General features: G+C 39.6%; 1 protein-coding gene across 1 annotated transcript in view; it reads right to left on the reverse strand.

Moving 5' to 3' along the window:
• Positions 1 to 13,471, reverse strand: part of EFCAB3 (EF-hand calcium binding domain 3) — a 498,542-nt gene extending 485,071 nt beyond the window's left edge. Inside the window, exons 1-3 of the mRNA XM_070227127.1 lie at positions 13,309 to 13,471; positions 7,699 to 7,814; positions 3,664 to 3,824 (exon numbers count right to left, since the gene is read on the reverse strand). Coding sequence (XP_070083228.1) covers positions 3,664 to 3,824; positions 7,699 to 7,728 — 191 coding nt within the window. The 5' untranslated portion in view covers positions 7,729 to 7,814; positions 13,309 to 13,471. The remainder of the gene's footprint in view (positions 1 to 3,663; positions 3,825 to 7,698; positions 7,815 to 13,308) is intronic.
• Between the last annotated feature and the right edge of the window lie 4,268 nt (positions 13,472 to 17,739).

A 17,739-nucleotide genomic window follows, 5' to 3' on the forward strand; every position in this document is an offset into this window, starting at 1 on the left:
ACCATCAAATCCTACAGGATAAGTGTTCAGATTGCCCCCACTCCACTTCAGAAGCCAATTGCAAGTGTAGATTGTTATCTGTGCTTCTGACTGAAGCACAATCAGAGTTTGAAGTTATGGTGTATTACCCTCCTGAATACCCTTGTGGATATATTCACCAACCTGGAATATCTCCAAACCCCATACTATTGGGAATTTTATACAGGCATCTTCATTGTAGGCATTATCAATTATTAACTCCATTTCAAGCCGCTCTCCCCGCTCTGAAGAGCTTCTAGGTTAGTAAACATATCTATCCACTAAGAGGGTGACACATCCCAACTCCATGGGGACAGAAGTTCCTGTGCTTGGGACCCTCCCAGGCCTCTCCCTATGTATCTCTTCATCTGACTGTTCATCTATATCCTCTATCATGTCTTTTAATAAACTGGTAAACGTTATATAAGTGTTTCCCTGAGTTCTGTGGGTCACTCTAGCAATTAACTGAACCCGAGGAGGGGGTCATGGGAACCTCTGATTTGTAGCCAAGTCAGACAGAAGTTGTGGGTAACCTGGAGACCTACTATCTGTGATTGGCATATTAAATGGCAGGGCAGTCTTGTGGGTCTGAGCCCTTAACCCATAGGACCTAACACTGTCTCCAGGTAGATAGTGTCAGCATTGAGTTAAACTGTAGGACATCAAGTTGGTGTCACTGAATTGCCTGGTGTGGGGAAAAACCACACATCTGGTATCAGAAGTGTTGTGAGGGGCCAGCCCAGTGGCACAGCAGTTAAGTTCACACATTCCCCTTCAGCAGGGGTTCGCCAGTTTGGATCCCGGGTGCGGACATGGTATCACTTGGCAAGCCATGCTGTGGCAGGTGTCCCACATACAAAGTAGACGAAGATGGGCACGGATGTTAGCTCAGAGCCAGTCTTCCTCAGCAAAAAGAGGAAGATTGGCAGCAGATGTTAGCTCAGGGCTAATCTTCCTCAAAAAAAAAAAGCGTTGTGAGTATGGTGGAAGTGTGCAAGGAAAGGAGAAACAGGGAGAAGAACTGAGGTTTTCCCTAATATAACGACATTAACAAAAAGGATAGGATAAAAATCATATAATCATCTCAACAGATGCAGAAAAAGCATTTGACAAAATTCAACATCCTTTCATGACAAAAACTCTCAACAAAGTGGGTATAGAAGGAATATATCTCAGCATAATAAAAGCCATATATGACAAGCCCAGAACTAACATCCTACTAAATGGTGAAAACCTGAAAGGAACAGGACAAGGGTGCCCACTCTTGCCATTTTTATTCAACATAGTACTGGAAGTCCTAGCCAGAGCAATTAGGCAAGAAAAAGAAACAAATGCACCTACATCAGAAAGCAAGAACTTAAATTGTCTGTTTCCAGATGGCACAATCTTCAATATAGAAAACCCTTGAGATTTCACCAAAAAACTGTTACAACTAATAAACTAATTCAGTAAATTTTCAGGATAAAAAAATCAATATACAGGGGCTGGCCCTGCAACCGAGTGGTCGGGTTAGCAATCTCCATTTCAGAGGCCTGGGGTTCACCAATTCGGGTCCTGGGCACAGACCTACACACTGTTCATCAGGCCATGCTGTGGTGTCATCCCACATAGAAGAGCTAAAATGCCCTACAACTAGCATATGCAACTATGTACTGGGGCTTTAGGGAGAAAAAAAAGAGAAAGACTGGCAACAGATGTTAGCTCAGAGCCAATCTTCCTCACCAAAAAAAAAATCAATATACAAAAATCAGTTGCATTTCTATACACTAACAATGAACTCTCAGAAAGAGAAATTAAGAAAACAATCCCATTTACAATAGCATCAAAAAGAATAAAATACTTGGGAATAAATTTAACCATGGAGGTGAAAGATATGAATGCTTAAAACTATGAAACATTGATGAAAGAAACTGAAGAAAACATAAATAAATGGCAAGATATTCTATGTTCACAGACTGGAAGAATTAATATTGTTAAAATGTCCATATCACCCAAAGTGATCTATGGATTCAATGCAATCCCTATCCAAATTCCAAGGCCATTTTTCACTGAAATAGAATAAACAATCCTAAAATTTGTATAGAACTAAAAAAGATATCAAAGAGCCAAAGCAATCTTGAGAAAGAAACCATAAAATTTCTAGAAGAAAACATAAGCAGTAACACTCTTTGACAGCAGTCTTGGCAAAGATTTTTTGGATTTGACACCAAAAACAAAGGCAACAAAAGCAAAAATAAACAAGTGGGACTACATCAAACTAAAAAGCACCTGCACAACAAAGGAAACTATCAGCAAAATAAAAAGACAACCTATGGAATGGAAGAGAATATTTGCAAACCATATATCTTATTAGTTAATATTTAAAATATACAAGAAACTCATACAACTCAATAGCAAATAAACAAACAACCCAATTAAAAAATGGATAAAGGACCTGAACAGACATTTTTCTAAAGACACACAAATGGCCAACAGGTATATGAAAAGGTGTTCAACATCACTCATCATCAGGGAAATACAAATCAAAACCACAAAGAGACATCACCTCCCACCTGTTAGAATAGCAGTCATCAAGAAAACAAGAGAGAACAAGTATTTGCAAGACTGTGAAGAAAAGGGAATCCTCATGCACTGCAGGTGGGAATCTAAACTGGTGCAGCCACTATGGGAAACAGTATGAAGAGCCCTCAAAAAATTAAAAATAGAACTACCATAAGATCCAGCAATTCCACTTCTGGGTATATACCCAAAAGAAGTGAAAAACAGGATCTTAAGAAATATCCGCACTCCCATGTTCATTGCAGCATTATTCACAATAGCCAAGATACAGAAACAATCTAACTATCTGTCAACAGATGAATGGTTAAAGATGTGGTATAAATACAACAATGGAATACTATCCAGCTATGAGAAAGAAGGAAATCCTGCCACTGCAACAACATGGATGGACCTTAAGGGCATTATGCAAAGTGAAATACGACAGAAAAAGATAAATACCATAGGATATCACTTATATGTGGAATCTAAAAAAGCCAAACTCACAGAAACAGAGAATGATGGTTGCCAGGGTATGGGGGTGGGGGAATTAGGGATACGGAGAGGCTGGTAAAACAGTATAAATTTTCAGTTAGAGATGAATAAGGTCTGAGGATCTAATGTATAACATGGTGACTATAGCTGATAATACTGTATTATATAATTGAAATTTGCTAAGAGAATCAAACTTAAGTGTTCTCACCAAAACAAAAATTAAATAAATAAATAAAGGTAAATATGTGAGGTGATGGATCTGTTAATTAACTCAAAGGTAGTAAGAATTTCACAATGGATACACAAATCATCACAGCGTCCACTCTTACAGTTTTATTTGTCAAAAAATAAAGGACAAACACAGACCTATGGACAACTACTCTCCTATAACTGGAAGCCTATGATAGTTTATAGGCTTCCACATGGCTATGAGAGAAGTGAGAAAAAGTGTAAGAATGGGTATCTAGGAAATAAAACTAAGCTCCAGAAAGGATGGCCACAAATATGCATGATCCTTTATACTCAGTACATTATGAGAACACATGAGCTACATTTTTGGTTTTCTTAAACTTGCAAAAGAATAATTCAATTAAGTATGCTCAGAATTTAACTTACGTTTTTCTGTGTTCTAGGCTCAAACCTCTAATTTCAGGCGAAATCCTTTTCTCTGTTCTTTTAGAAAACTTGATGTATTTCTTGCTATCAATATATATCGATGGCAAGTGGGTTGCAAAAGAATTACAGTCATCTTCTGATAAATTAGTATTTTCTTCTGCCTGGGGAGAAATCAAGAGCCACAGTCAGCTATGTTCTCTTTACACATATAAATTAAATAGGACATTCTGGCTCAAATTATTCATTTTAGATCAATATTTTCTCTAAAAGCCAGCCCTAGTGGTCTAGTAGTTAAGATTTGGTGCTCTCACCCCCATGGCCCAGGTTCGTTTCCTGGCCAAGGAACCACATCACCCAACTGTTGGTAGTTATACTGTTGTGGCTGCATGTTGCTGTGACGCTGAAAGCTATGCCACCGGCATTTCAAATACTGGCAGGGTCACCTATGGTGGACAGGTTTCAGCGGAGCTTCCAGACTAAGACAGACTAGGAAGAAGGACCTGGGCACCCACTTCCAAAAAAATTGTCCATGAAAACCCTATGATAGCAGCAGAGCATTGTCTGACATAGCGGTGGAAGATGAAAGGATTGTGCAAAAAAGACCAGCAGGGTTCCACTCTGCTGTAGATGGGGTCACTAGGAGTTGGAATCAACTCAACAGCATTAACAACAAAAATTCTTTCTAAAATGTTGCTTTGCTGTTAGCTCTACCAAAGAGAATTTGGTTGAAAATGTTCATTCATTAGTGCATTAGTCCAGATTAGGTATATTATTCTAAATGCCTCCAACTTTCCTTTCTGCATTATGCAGCTGTAAAATGCACAGCATTCACTAATGTATCTAACATTTATTGAATCTAATTCTTAAGGCATTGTTAAAGTTAACTTCATTAAAATTAAAAATATCTACTCTGCAAAAGACACTGTCAAGAGGATAAGAGGACAAGCCACAGGCTGAGAGAAAATATTTGCAAAAGATATATCTGATAAAGGACTGTATTCAAAGAATGTTTATTTTGTATATTCAAAAATTATACAAAATTCTCTTAAAACTCAGCAATAAGAAAAAGAACAACCCAATTAAAAAATGGGCAAAAGATCTTAACAGATACCTCACCAAAGATGATGTACAGATGAAAAATAAGCACATGAAAAGATGCTTAACATCATGTTATTATGGAATTGCAAATTAAAACAACATAAAGATACCACTGCATATCTATTAGAATGACCAAAACCCAAATTACTGACCACACAAAATGCCCACAGGATGTGGAGCAAGAGGAACTCTCATTCATTGCTGGTGGGAATGCAAAATGGTACAGCCACTTTGGAAAACAGTTTGGTAGTCTCTTACAAAACTAAAATTCTCTAAGATACAATCCAGCAATTGCACTTCTTGGTATTTACCTAAAGGAGTTGAAAAAGTGTGTTCACACAAAAACCTGCACATGGATGTTTATAGAAGCTTTATTTATAATTGCCAAAATTTGGAAAAAACAAGATGTCCTTCAGTAGATGAACGGATAAATAAACTGTGGTACATCTAGACAATGGAATACCATTCAGTGTTAAAAAGAAAATGAGCTATCAAGCCGTGAAAACACATGGAGGAAACTTAAATGTCTATTACTAAGTGAAAGAAGCCAGTCTATAAAGTCTACAATCTGTATGATTCCAACTATGTGACATTCTGGAAAAGGTAAAACCATGAAGACAATAAAAAGATCAGTGGTTTCCAGCGGTGGGAGGTGAGAAGAGATGACTAGGCAGAGCACAGAGGGTTTTTAGGGCAGTGAAACTATTCTATATGATATTATAATAGTGACTATATGTCATTACACATTGGTCCAAATCCATAGAATGTACAACATCAAGAGTCAATCCTAATATAAACTATGGACTTTGGGTGATAATGATGTGTCAATGTAAGTTTATCAACTGTAACATCAAATGTATCACTGTGGTGCAGGATGTTGATAGTGGAGAAGGCTGTGCATGTACAGCAGCAGGGGTTATATGGGTACTCTGTGTACTTTCCACTCAATTTTGCTGTTAATCTAAAACTGCGATAAAAAATAGTCGACTAAGAAAAAAAAGAAAAAGCTATATCGCTTCTAAATAGACCTCTCCACCTAAAAAAAGGAATTAGAGCTTAGGAGGAATAAACATCTTTAGAAAAAGAGGAATGAAGTTAGAAATATTCTCTCTTGAAACTTGGCTGTTTGCTTAAAACAACTGGACTGAATCTAGTTGATCAAAGGTGCATTAGTTTTTAATGCCTGAACAGATCATACAGGCAATTATAAAGCGGATTACCAAGGGAGTTCAGAGAGAACCTCTATTTCCAAATGAGATGGAAATCTTTTAGAATCTGCATACATTTGTTTTACAACAGAGGCACACCTTTAACAACTTGTTTCAAAAAGGAAATGTGACTTACTGCCTTGATGAGAGTTTATTACGAATAATGAAAGGATTCCTAGAGAAATGAGACCCAAAGAGAGAAAAATGACCCAAAATGGAAACCAGGGGAAAAAAAAGGGATGGGAATCTAAAAAGACAGAGGAGCACAAAAACCTGTTATCAAAGGCTAGATGAATGGGAACAGTTAAATAGTTAAGTAAAAACTAACAACACAGAAGAGAAAAGGAAGAAAAGAATCTTTGAAACTCTATGGTTAAAGGTGAACCATCTGTGAAGTTCAAACTATATAGCCTAAGGAAAATAAACTGCTATGATATTTTAATATTGTTAATTTTTTTAATTTTTTAAGAATTCACTTTCAAAATCAGTTTATAAGGGTACAATCAACGAAGTACTATTTGTAAAAAGATAGAACAGATTAAAAATACAGATATGCTATAAGTTACATATCTCAGTACCTAGCAAGAAGCCCTGAAATTGTTTTTGGATTTATAGTATAGGCATATGTTTTACATGGTGGCACCAAATCCATTAAAAGAATAAGTTTAAATTATTAAGACTCTCAGTTGACAATGCTGAATTTTACCTGAGCCCTGCACTCCTGGAAAACAGTGAAGATTAAAGGAATCTCCTCATCCTTTTGTGTTCTGGAAAATAGCTTACTGCAAAGAACCACCCTTCCCCACATGATTTAGATATGATTCACGATGCTCCCCTTGTTTACCTATGACAAGACCAAACACTTTCAAAATTCCCTTTCTTTGTCTCATAAATGATTAGCTGAATTGTTTTATCCCCACTGATTAATCAGAACAAAATACTTATTAACTAAACTTTGGTTAAGCTTCTCTCCTCTCTCCAGGACCCTGAACTTTGACCCAACCTCAGCCTGAGCCAGCATACAAACCCACCAGAGAACAGGCTGGCCTCCCAGTAAAATATTCTCTGATCTAGTTATCCCATCATGCCACTCTTTCATCCCACTTCTCCATATCCAGTTATTCCTAGCCTTGTTTGCTCCTCTCTATAAAAGAAAACCCCTTTTTGCCTAGCCCTTGAGTTGCTTACAGATCTTATGGTCACAGTGCTCTTTCTATTGCAATTGTTCCCCCCTCCTCCTATTTCAATAGTCCCTTTCCTCCTTGCAATAATCTTTTTGAACAAAGCCTCTCTTTATTAAGTCCATATTTGTTTTTTATTTGACAGAACACTGGCCAATACAAGAATATTCCCTAAATCACAGATAAGAAAGCTAAAGAAACTTAGTATCTTTTATATTACCTTTTGGTTAGACTCCCACATCATTAATTACATTATATACAACCTCTCGCTTACGTTTAAATCCTTTGGTCTCCTGAAAAATTATCCCAGTCGCTATCCCCAAAAATACTCTCAGTATACACCACAGATCTCTTGATACGACATGGGTTGCTGGGATGAGAGTTCAATATATGTCCACTAAAAGAGCTCAAAAGTCATCTCAGTTGTTAAGCAAGATCCTATGACTATATTACTCTATGAATCTGCTTACTGATTATGGATGTGAGGTAATGTAAACTAATAAAAAAAGAAAAAGAAAGAATCTTTGGAAACTATTTGAAAAAAATACCTGGTAGAATAAATGTACTTTAGTTTCCATCTTTCTGTTTAGAGGTAAATTCTGCCCTGGAGGACTTAAAGGCCTTGATGAACAAGTGTAAATGAGCAACAGCACAAAAGGATTTCCTGCCAAAAACAAACAAAAAGAAAGAATCATGTGCCTGTTTAGGAGACTTAAGGAATTATATTTACCTACCTCAAGTTATCCCTTCAATGTAACACTCACATACAGCATAACACCTAATAGATATTTCCCAACCCAGATATGCATACAAAAGCTAAAAAAAGCAGTTCAAAAATCATAAATCACAGGAGATAATCCAGTCTCTTAACTTTATCTTTTGTGGTATAAGGAGCAGTAGAAAAATCCAAATTCAAATGAATCAAAAGCAGACAAATCGAGTTATGTATATTTATTCAAATAAACCCAGAGAAGCAGAACTGCTAACATGGCAGTAACAGCTAATATTATTAAATGCTTACTGTGTACTAGACATTACGATAAACACTTTTACATGAATTCTTTCATTTATTCCTCACAACTATACTTTAAGGAATTATCATTACCCCTATTTTACAGATGAGGAAAATAAAGACTTAGATCAAATTGCCCAAGTTTATACAGCCAACAAATAGTGGAGGTAACTCAGGCAGCCTAAATCAAAAGCCCATGGTCTTCAGCATCATACCTTTCAAAACAAAACATTTATTGCAAACAAAAGATGTTTTACCCTGTTTTAAACCAAAGATTTCTACATTATGCAAATGTGATAACCAACTTTACATACCAATTTTAGAAATTTCCAAAATTTTCAGGCTTTTTTACTCATATCTAAGTCACATTTGATGAGCTGTTTATTACATTGCTAGTTATATTACATTAGTTGCAATTATCAATGCCTTTTTCATATTGTGAAGTTTAACTGCAGTATTTAGTATTCTGTCTTATAGGGAGACAGTACTTTAAAATCATTTATTTCTGAAATATGTCATAGTAATTGCTGTTGAATGTGATATGTCCAACATTCCCAGAATTCAAAACATGTTAAAAATAAAATGAAACCACATTAAAAATACCCATCTCACAAGACTTTAGGAGATTACACAGGTTTCCATAGCAACCCACTCTACGTGACTTCTTCTAGATCTTCTTTAACCAGTTCAATCTTTACCTCTAAACTACTTGGTATAGCACTTATTGTCTTCCCTATTTGTAATGTCTTCACTATTCAACTGGCATTAATCATTTGCCTTGTATTTTTATTTAATTATCACACATATAGCTCTTGTATCAACTATATAGCCTAAATTTCTAAGGAATGGACTGGTATCTTATCATTCTTTGAATGATTTCTCACAGTACCAAGCACAATGTTATATGCATATAATGAGGGAAGAAAAGAAAGGAGGGAAGAAATGAGGGAGGGAGGGAAGAGTGAGGGAAAGAAGAGAGGGAGGGAGGGAGGAAGGAGGGAAGCAAGGAAGGAAGGAATTCCCTCTCTATTGAGCTTACTTACCAAGAGTTCTTAAGTTATCAAAGAATTTAATTAAGAGAGTAAGCATGATTTAAATAAACCCTAGAAGGAAGAACTGTTTCATAATTTATTGATCTGATTATCGAAAAGTTGGCAGGTCTTAATCTACTGGATAAATCAGATACCACATAACCCTCTCTAAGCTAAGAGAAAAAAATAGCACAGTAAGTCTCTTCTTCATAACTTTGACAACAGAATTGTTTCTCAACTCTTTCAATACTATGACATACATGTGAACTTGCAAGGACAAACCAAGAGAAATGAAGAGCTGTATCCCTCTTTACCAATCATCTACCCATACATCCTTCCATCCATGAATTCAGCACATATATTATGCATGCTTCCTATGTTCTAGGCTTTCTTCCAGACTCGGGGGATATAGAAAAAAAAAAACCCTGCTCTCATGGAGCTTACATCTAGTTGGGGAGAGAGACAATAAAATAGATAAGTAAAATATGTAGTATGTCATCTGTGATAAGTACTAATAAAAAAAGGTAAGGCAGGGGAAGGGAATATGAAGTATGGCACTGGAGGAGAGATGCAGGGAAGAGATAGGGTAGCCAAGGAAGACCTCACTGAGAGACAGACTTGTTAGTATAGACCTGAAGGAATTAAAGTAGGGAGCCAATGAATATCTTAGCGAAGAGCATTTCAGCCAGAGAAAAGCAAGTACAAAGGCTCTGAAGCAAGGAGTCTGAATGTTCAAAGAACAGTAGGAAGGCCCATAAGGCTGAAGCAGAGAAAGCAAAGGGGAAAGAGGGAGGACAGGACCTCAGAGAGGTCAAGGGAGGGAGGCAGATCACGGAGGGCTCCTAGATCATCGTAAGAACTTTGGCTTGTACTCTGAGGAGATGGGAAGCCAATGAAGAGTTTTGAGCAGAGAGATGACATGATCTGAAGTCCTTTCTGAAAGGATCACTCTGTTGCTATGAGGAAGGAAAATCAGGTGGGTTTGGGTTCCTGAAAGACAACTGAAAAAAAGTACTTCAAAAGAAGAGTGAGTAATCAACTGTGACAAATGCTGCTGTTAGGTCAAGATGAGTACTGAATGAGCCATTAGGTTTTGCAACATGGAGGACATCAACGATCCTACAAGGAGCCATTTCAGTGGTATGGTAAGGAAAAAATGTCCCTAGAGTGAGTTCGAGAGAGAATCAGGTAGAGAAATTGCAGACAGTCAGAAGAGAGAACTCTTTCAAGGAGTTACGCTATAATAAGAAAGAGAAATGAGGTAGTAGCTGAGGGGTAAATGGTATTATGAGGGTTTAAGATGGGGAAAAATAAAGTCATGTTGATAGAAATAATCCAGTAAAAGAGCAAAAACTGATCATATCGGAGGGGAAAATTACTGGAAAAATACTCTCAAGTAGGAGAAGGGAGATGGGATTTAGGGCACAAGGGAAGAGTCTGGCCTTAGCTAAGAACATACTCATGGTAATAGGAGATATGGTAGAGTAACTGGGCATCATTACACACAGAAGAGGTGAGTAGATGTGGTTGTTTAAGCTTGTGAAAATCATCTCTGATTGCTTTAGTTTTCTTAGTGAAACATAAAGCAAGGTAATCAAACTAAGAATGAGAATGTGAAAGGTGGTACTTCAGGTTTGAGGAGAAAGGTATAGTTATAAAACAGTCATCTAGGAGAGAGGAAGTATTAACAGCCCAGGAGAATCTGATATGATTGCTGGGCAGCATCAAGGACCCCTCGAGGTTAACGCTTGTGAATTTAAAGTGAAACCAGTAAGGATGGTTCAATATGGGAATGGTGGCACTCAATAGGCAGAGATCCAGATTTAACCTAGGGTTTTGATTTAGGCAAGAAAGTAAAATGAACTGAAAAGGTGATAAAGGAACTGGGGGGATGCAAGGGAATGGTTTTATTGACAGTGAAACAAACTGAGTAGGTGAGTGGGAAGGAAAGACAAGAGAGGGTAAAGTGATATTAAAAGAAAAAAAAAATGTAGATTGAGGGGCTGGCCCGGTGGCATAGTGGTTAAATTCACGCACTCCACGTCAGTGGCCTGGGGTTTGCAGGTTCAGATCCCGGGCACGGACATACACACCACTCATAAAGCTATGCTGTGGTGGGGTCCCACATACAAAATAGAGGAAGACTGGCACAGATGTTAGCTCAGCAACAATCCTCAAGCAAAAAAGAGGAAGAGTGACAAGAGATGTTAGTTCAGGGACAATCTTCCTCACCAAAAAAAAACCCAAAAAAATCAAAAAAAAAAAAAAAAAAGAGTAGATTGAAGATTCTGGTGGGGTCCACAGATTGTCAGAGTTGGAGTGTACCTGAAAGATAGGAATGTGCTGGTTGGACAATGGGACATGTTGAGATAATATGAAATTGGAACTATGAAGAAGGGAGAAAGTAACTGAGGAAAGGTGAAATTATTGTAGGAGGAGAGGGCAGGAAGTGAGAAAACAGAGTATTGAAAAGATCATCTACATGAATACTAAAATCAGAAGAATTATGACAGTAGTGTTAGAGCAGCAGAAAGCCAGCTGAAATCTGACTGCCACAAGGAGTGGTATTGGGTGACATAATCTGATGACGTGAGATGCAAAACTGAGCCTTCTGAGAATGGGAGGAAGAAACATCTGGAAGCAGCTATGAGAATCCAGAAGGGCATCTATCTCCCCTCTGGTCCCAGTAGTTCTAGAAAGAGAGAAAATAGCCACCACTAGCCACACCCTAAATTCTGCCCACCACACTCCCACACACACACTATCCTTTCTGGTTTTCCCTTGCATCTTGGTTGTCATCATCTGCCTCATCAAAAACTCCAAAAAGAACTGAAGAAATTCCAAACTCTCTGAAACATCAAAGGTATTTTTTAAAGTATCATGATTGATTCATTTCCTATGCAGACCAAGCTACAAGGGTTTTCCAATCCTTGCCAGAGTACAGAATTTTCAAAATTTTCTAATTTAGTAGATACATGTTAAAGTTGAGGTGGGGGAGGATTCCTTGTTTACTGTTACATGAAATCACAGAACGCATAACAGAGCTCAAATGATCTTAAAAATCTTTCTAGTCTAAATCCCTTATTAAACATGAGGAAACTGATGCCAGAGACATGGCGATTTGCTCACACAATATACACTACAAGATAGTCGCAAAATTCAGTTCTCTAACTCCCAAATCCAGGGACAGTTCCACTAAATTCCACAGCTTCTCAGTAAATCAAGAGGCCAAGCTGAGAGAGAAAAAGAGAATCTGACTCCAAAAGTCCATCATAACACTCGTTTTGGCTTGGCGCTTGAATGTTTGTTTACCTTGTGCTCTCACAGTCGTCCTTTCTCACTTGGTGAGTTATCACCACCTCCACGGAATAACTCGCTGCTTCTAACACCTAAGGGGACATCCCTTCACACAGGACTTCCCACTCTTCCCCTCCCGACCGCTCCCCTCGCACGCTGCCCGCGCACTGCAAACGTCGGTCCACAGCCACCGCCTACACAGTTTCCCCGCATCTACTGCCACCAAAGTTCAACGTTAAATGTATCACCCTGATCGCCCATTACCGTCTTTAACAAACGCTGGGTCACCATCCGCTTCACGCAGGAGCCGGTGCTGGGGAGGACTCCGCAAGGCTCTGCTCTTGCGAAGCTTAGCACTTCCTTGGGGGAAAAGCAAGCAGACGCGGAAACAAGCACAGAAACTACCGCCATTTCTGCAGGACCTCCGGCCCAGTCACCCCTCACTCGGCCCCTTGACCGTCCCGTCACCCCGCTGCCCTTTCTGGAACCTTCCCCCATCTCCTAACTGTTCTACGTGTCCCTCGCACTGTGTTGCACTCTCCCCCGTCACCTAAGAGGCTCTTCCCCTCTTCCCCATCGCCTTGGCGAGTCTTGCGCCCCCCCACCCTGCCTCCATCCCGAGAAGCCCACCGTCGGGCCCCGGGCTCCTCGGGCTGTCCCCACTCCCACACGGCCCCCAGGCCCGCTCCTCTGCCGTCGGCGGGTCAGCGCTTCTCTCGCACGACTCGACTCGCGCCTCTCAGCGCCTCGCGCCGCACGACGCTCCCGCCCACCGCCTTCCCAGGCTCCCGCGCAGCGAGGCCCCGCCCCCAGGTCACCTGACCCAGCCCGACGCTCCGCCCATCGAGCAGCCCGCGCCGGGCCAGCGCGAGAGCCGGGCCGCCGGTGCTGTCACGGCGCAGGAGCTCCGGTCCCGTGGGGAGCGGCCGAGCTCGCCGCCGCCTCTGCGCCGCCTGGGAAGCGCTGCGGCCGCGCCCCTCCGCCCCACCTCATAAAGGCCTGTGACCTCACCGCGCCGGGGCTCGGCGGCCGGGACGCGAGTGGCGGGGCTCCCCTCCGCGCTTTCCTTACGCACGCCCCGCCTCGGTTTCCCCCTCCATCCTTCACGCTCCCCGCTCTATTCATTCTCTGGTGCACTGTCCCTCCCTAATCTGACTCCTTCTCAATTGTATCTTCTATGCATCCTTTGAATGCCTCCCGCCCTTCCTTTCTTCTGAAACATTCCATCCTTCTCGGTTTCTACTGCTCAATAATGGAGAGCAGCTCGCAGCCATTTGTCCCACTACTTTGCTGAAATTTGTTCCAGGCTACCTTTCAGCGGACTGACGCTTACTTTTGGAAGAGAAACTTGTTCTTTGAAAGTTAACTTTTCTTTTCGTGACTCCTGCAGATGAAATGATATTGGTAAAAGAAAAGACACAAAGCGATTTTTCCTGGCTTTCGCCAGTTATGTCTCTAAAAGGTTGTATAAATCCAATTCGGTGAAATTAATCATTTTTAAAGTTTGCTAAAGTTGTAAGTGCTGTGTCAAGGAAAGAGCATTTTGAAAATATCCCCCCCCCCCAAAGCCCACGATTTAAACTATCTTTTCTTTACAAACGTATAGATAAATTTGTTCTCATTGATCCACTGAGCGCTCTCTCTATGATTTACATTGTGAGGAATAAGCATGGGCTTTAGAGACAGAGCTATCCAAATTCTGATCTATTTATGTACTATATGCGGTGGGGAGAATTACTTATGTTCTCTAAGCCTCAGTTTCCTCATTGTCCCAGGATTGTGATAATTCAAAAATGTATATGTAGTGCTCAATAAATGTTATAATAGTTAATTCCTTCAGTGATACTACTGTGCTCATTTGTGTCTTGAACCCTACTCGGTAAGCATTGTTTTAGTACTTTTAAAACGTTTATAGTTTATCTCCCTAAACAGTCTTTATTCTAAGTGCTGAGACTATGTCTTTTATTTTTGTAAACACCCCACCCTCCATTCCCTACTTCTCCACCCTCCAGCCTATTTATGATATTAATGGAATCCACTCATTTTTCACCTATTCATAAAGCATCAACTTCTAATGTGTAAGGATTGTAATAGGTTCAGTTTGTATACTGATCAAAACATTGTGGATACTTAACAAGTCTTAAACACTTGTAGTTTTTTATAGTGAATCTACTGATTAGTTAGTTACTGTATTAGTCAGTTTCACAGACCCCCAATTGCACTAAGGGTATATTAATTAAGATTAGATTCTTTTACCAGTAACAGAAAATCCTTCCATAATAGTGACCTAAGCAAGATAGAATTTTCTCTCTCACATTGAAGAGGTCCTGAGATAGACACTCCAGGGCTAACATCATGTACCATAGTTGCAGGGACATGGGCTTCTATTTTATGCTACACTGGTTTTCATTCCAGTGGTGGTTTTAAGGGAGGTACCTCAGAGTACCTCTCAATCAGAGAAAAGACTCTGAAGATTTTAAGGTTATGCTTTTCGTATCCTCTCAAACAATAGAGCTTCTAAAAAGCTTAAGGTATTTGTCCTCCAGCAGAAGCCCAAGGTAGAGAAAGATTTATATCAAAGGTATTTATGGGTATGTCTTTTATCTCATAGACTGAAACTCAGTAAGATTCACAGGAGATTCACAATTTTTAAAAGGGCATTGTATTGTGGAAACACTGCCAGCTTGGGCTGAAAGAGATAGAGTAAAAAAAGGAAAGAGGCCTTTGGACTCTCCAGTTCTATAAGCGGGAAACAGACTGAGAAAACTATGTATGTGCAAACACATGCTACCTTTCATGAAAAAAAGGATGACTTAGAGGATGAAACCAGGAGCCTAGAGGGTAGAACCAAAAGCCATGGAGAATTATTTCCAGGTCTTAAATGTGACTGCAAACCCGTACCCTCCTGTACCTATCTGTCCCACTCATTTTACATTCGTGGTTGTAGGAAGGGAGCATATAGCTTTTTGCTTTAGTTCACAGGACTTCAGATTGAGAGGTACTATACTCAAGGAGCTGGATGGAAAAAACTACATCCAAGAAGCCTCATCTTCCCCTGGACCTATGTAGAGAATAAGGACTCTGAGCTGAGGCTATAATGAGCTAAGACTTTGGGGCCTTGGGAGGGGTGAGTGTATTTTGCATATGGGAGGACTATAAATAATTTGTGGCCAGAGGGCGGACTGTGGTGTTTTCAAAATATGTCCACAAATACTTTGATGCTTGTATTAGTTTCCTATCGCTGTTGTAATAAATTACCACTAACTTAGTGGCTTAGAAAACAATTTATTATCTTACATTTCTGGAGGTCAGAAATCCAAAATGGGTCTTAGAGGGCTAAAGTCAAAGGCTGCACTCCTTCTGCAGGCTCTAGGGGAAAATCCATTCCTTACCTTTTCCAGCTTCTAGAGGTGGTATGCATTCCTTGACTCATGGCTCTATCACTCTGACCTGCTTCCATCCTTACATTTACTACTCTCACTCTGACTCTCTTGCCTTCCTCTTATAAAGATCCTTATGATTACATTAAGCCTACCCAGGTACTCCATAATTTTCTCATCTCCAGATTCTTAATTACAGAAGCAAAGTCCTATATTCTGTGTACGTAACATATGTGCTGGTTCTAGGCATTAGGACAAAGATATCTTTGGAGGTGTGGGGGTAGGGGTGTGCAGGCAATGGTTCTGTCTACTACAATGTTCCTCCCTTCAAGAAGTGGCACCTAGTCCCCTCCCCTTGAATGTGGGCAGGATTTAGTGAGCTACATATAATGAATAGAACATGGCAGAAGTGATGATGTGACACTTACAAAACTAAGTCATAAAAGATGTTGCAGCTTCCTCCTTGCTCTCTGTTGGATTACTCACTTGGGGAGAAGCCAGCTGACATGCCATGAGGACACTAAGCAGTCCTATGGAAATGTGCAAATGATAAGGAAATAAGCCTATCACCAACAGCCAGCATGAAACTGAGGCCTCCTGCCAACAGCCATGTGAGTGAACCACCTTGGAAGAGGATCCTTCAGCCTCTTTGAGCCTTCAATTGACTGAAGCTCTGGCCAACAGCCTGACTACAACCTCATGAGAGACTCTAAGCCATTCCTGAATTCCTGACCACAGAAACTCAAAGATAATGTTTGTTATTTTAGGCTGCTAAATTGTGGGATAATTTGTTGTACAGCAATAGATAACCAATACAATCCCCTAGGTCACATCTTGATCCATGATGCCTGCTTAAATTCTAGCTATTATCTCTACTTTCTAGCCTGCGGGAAGAAGAAGGGAGAAGAAAGGCTTGCTCCCTCCCTTAAGTGGCACTTACTGGAAGTTGTATGCACCTCTTGTATTTACATCTCACTGTCTATGAGATGGCCATGGCACACCTAGCTGCAAGAGAGGCTAGGAAACATAGCATTTATTCTGGGCAGCCATGTGCCCAGCTAAAAATTAGGAGTTCTAATACTATATGAGAAGGGGAAAACAAATACGGGCACAATTAGCAATCTCTGTCACAATGGGTGATTACAAGGGTCAGGAAAAGCAAAGTCTAGCAATCATCCATCAGCATTTTTCCTTTTTCTTAACAAAGTATTTCCATTGGCCACAAAATGATATTTACACACTCATCACTGACCTTTCCAAAGAATCATGCCAATTGTGTATGAGTCACAAGAACGCCCAACTAATTTATTAGGTAAAACACAATGAATTGTGAAACTTTTTCCTTATAAAGTTCTTTTCAGGAACACTGATCAAGAATAATTTACAAAGGAAGTTTTGTCTAAAGGCTCTTAAATTTCCTAAATGTTGCTTTCTAAATACTTAGGTTCTGTGTGTACTCTTTGGTATATTGTCAGAAAATACACAATTGATGAAAATGTTTCCTCTATCCAAGAAGTTGGAGAGACATCACTGACACTAGCTGTTGCAAAGAATGCAATCTTGTTCCTGACCTATAATTCTTTCACATACAAACCGTTCTTGGGTAGCCACATTAAGTGGATTTTTAAAATTTTACTTGACGTTATGGTTAACCCTGATCACAAGCACTTAAAATTGCCTCCTTGTGTGCTTTAGTCAAACTAAAACAAATTAGGAATATATATATATGTATATATATATCTCCAGAAATAGATTATATTACAAAACCAAATAGAAATTATTTTCAACAAATATTAAATGGCTTACTTTCAAAGCATATGTTATTGTCTCCTTATATCAGTGTGAAAAATGAGTGCACTGTAATTCCAA

Source organism: Equus caballus, chromosome 11, assembly GCF_041296265.1.
Source record: "Equus caballus isolate H_3958 breed thoroughbred chromosome 11, TB-T2T, whole genome shotgun sequence".
NCBI classification, from domain to species: domain Eukaryota; kingdom Metazoa; phylum Chordata; class Mammalia; order Perissodactyla; family Equidae; genus Equus; species Equus caballus.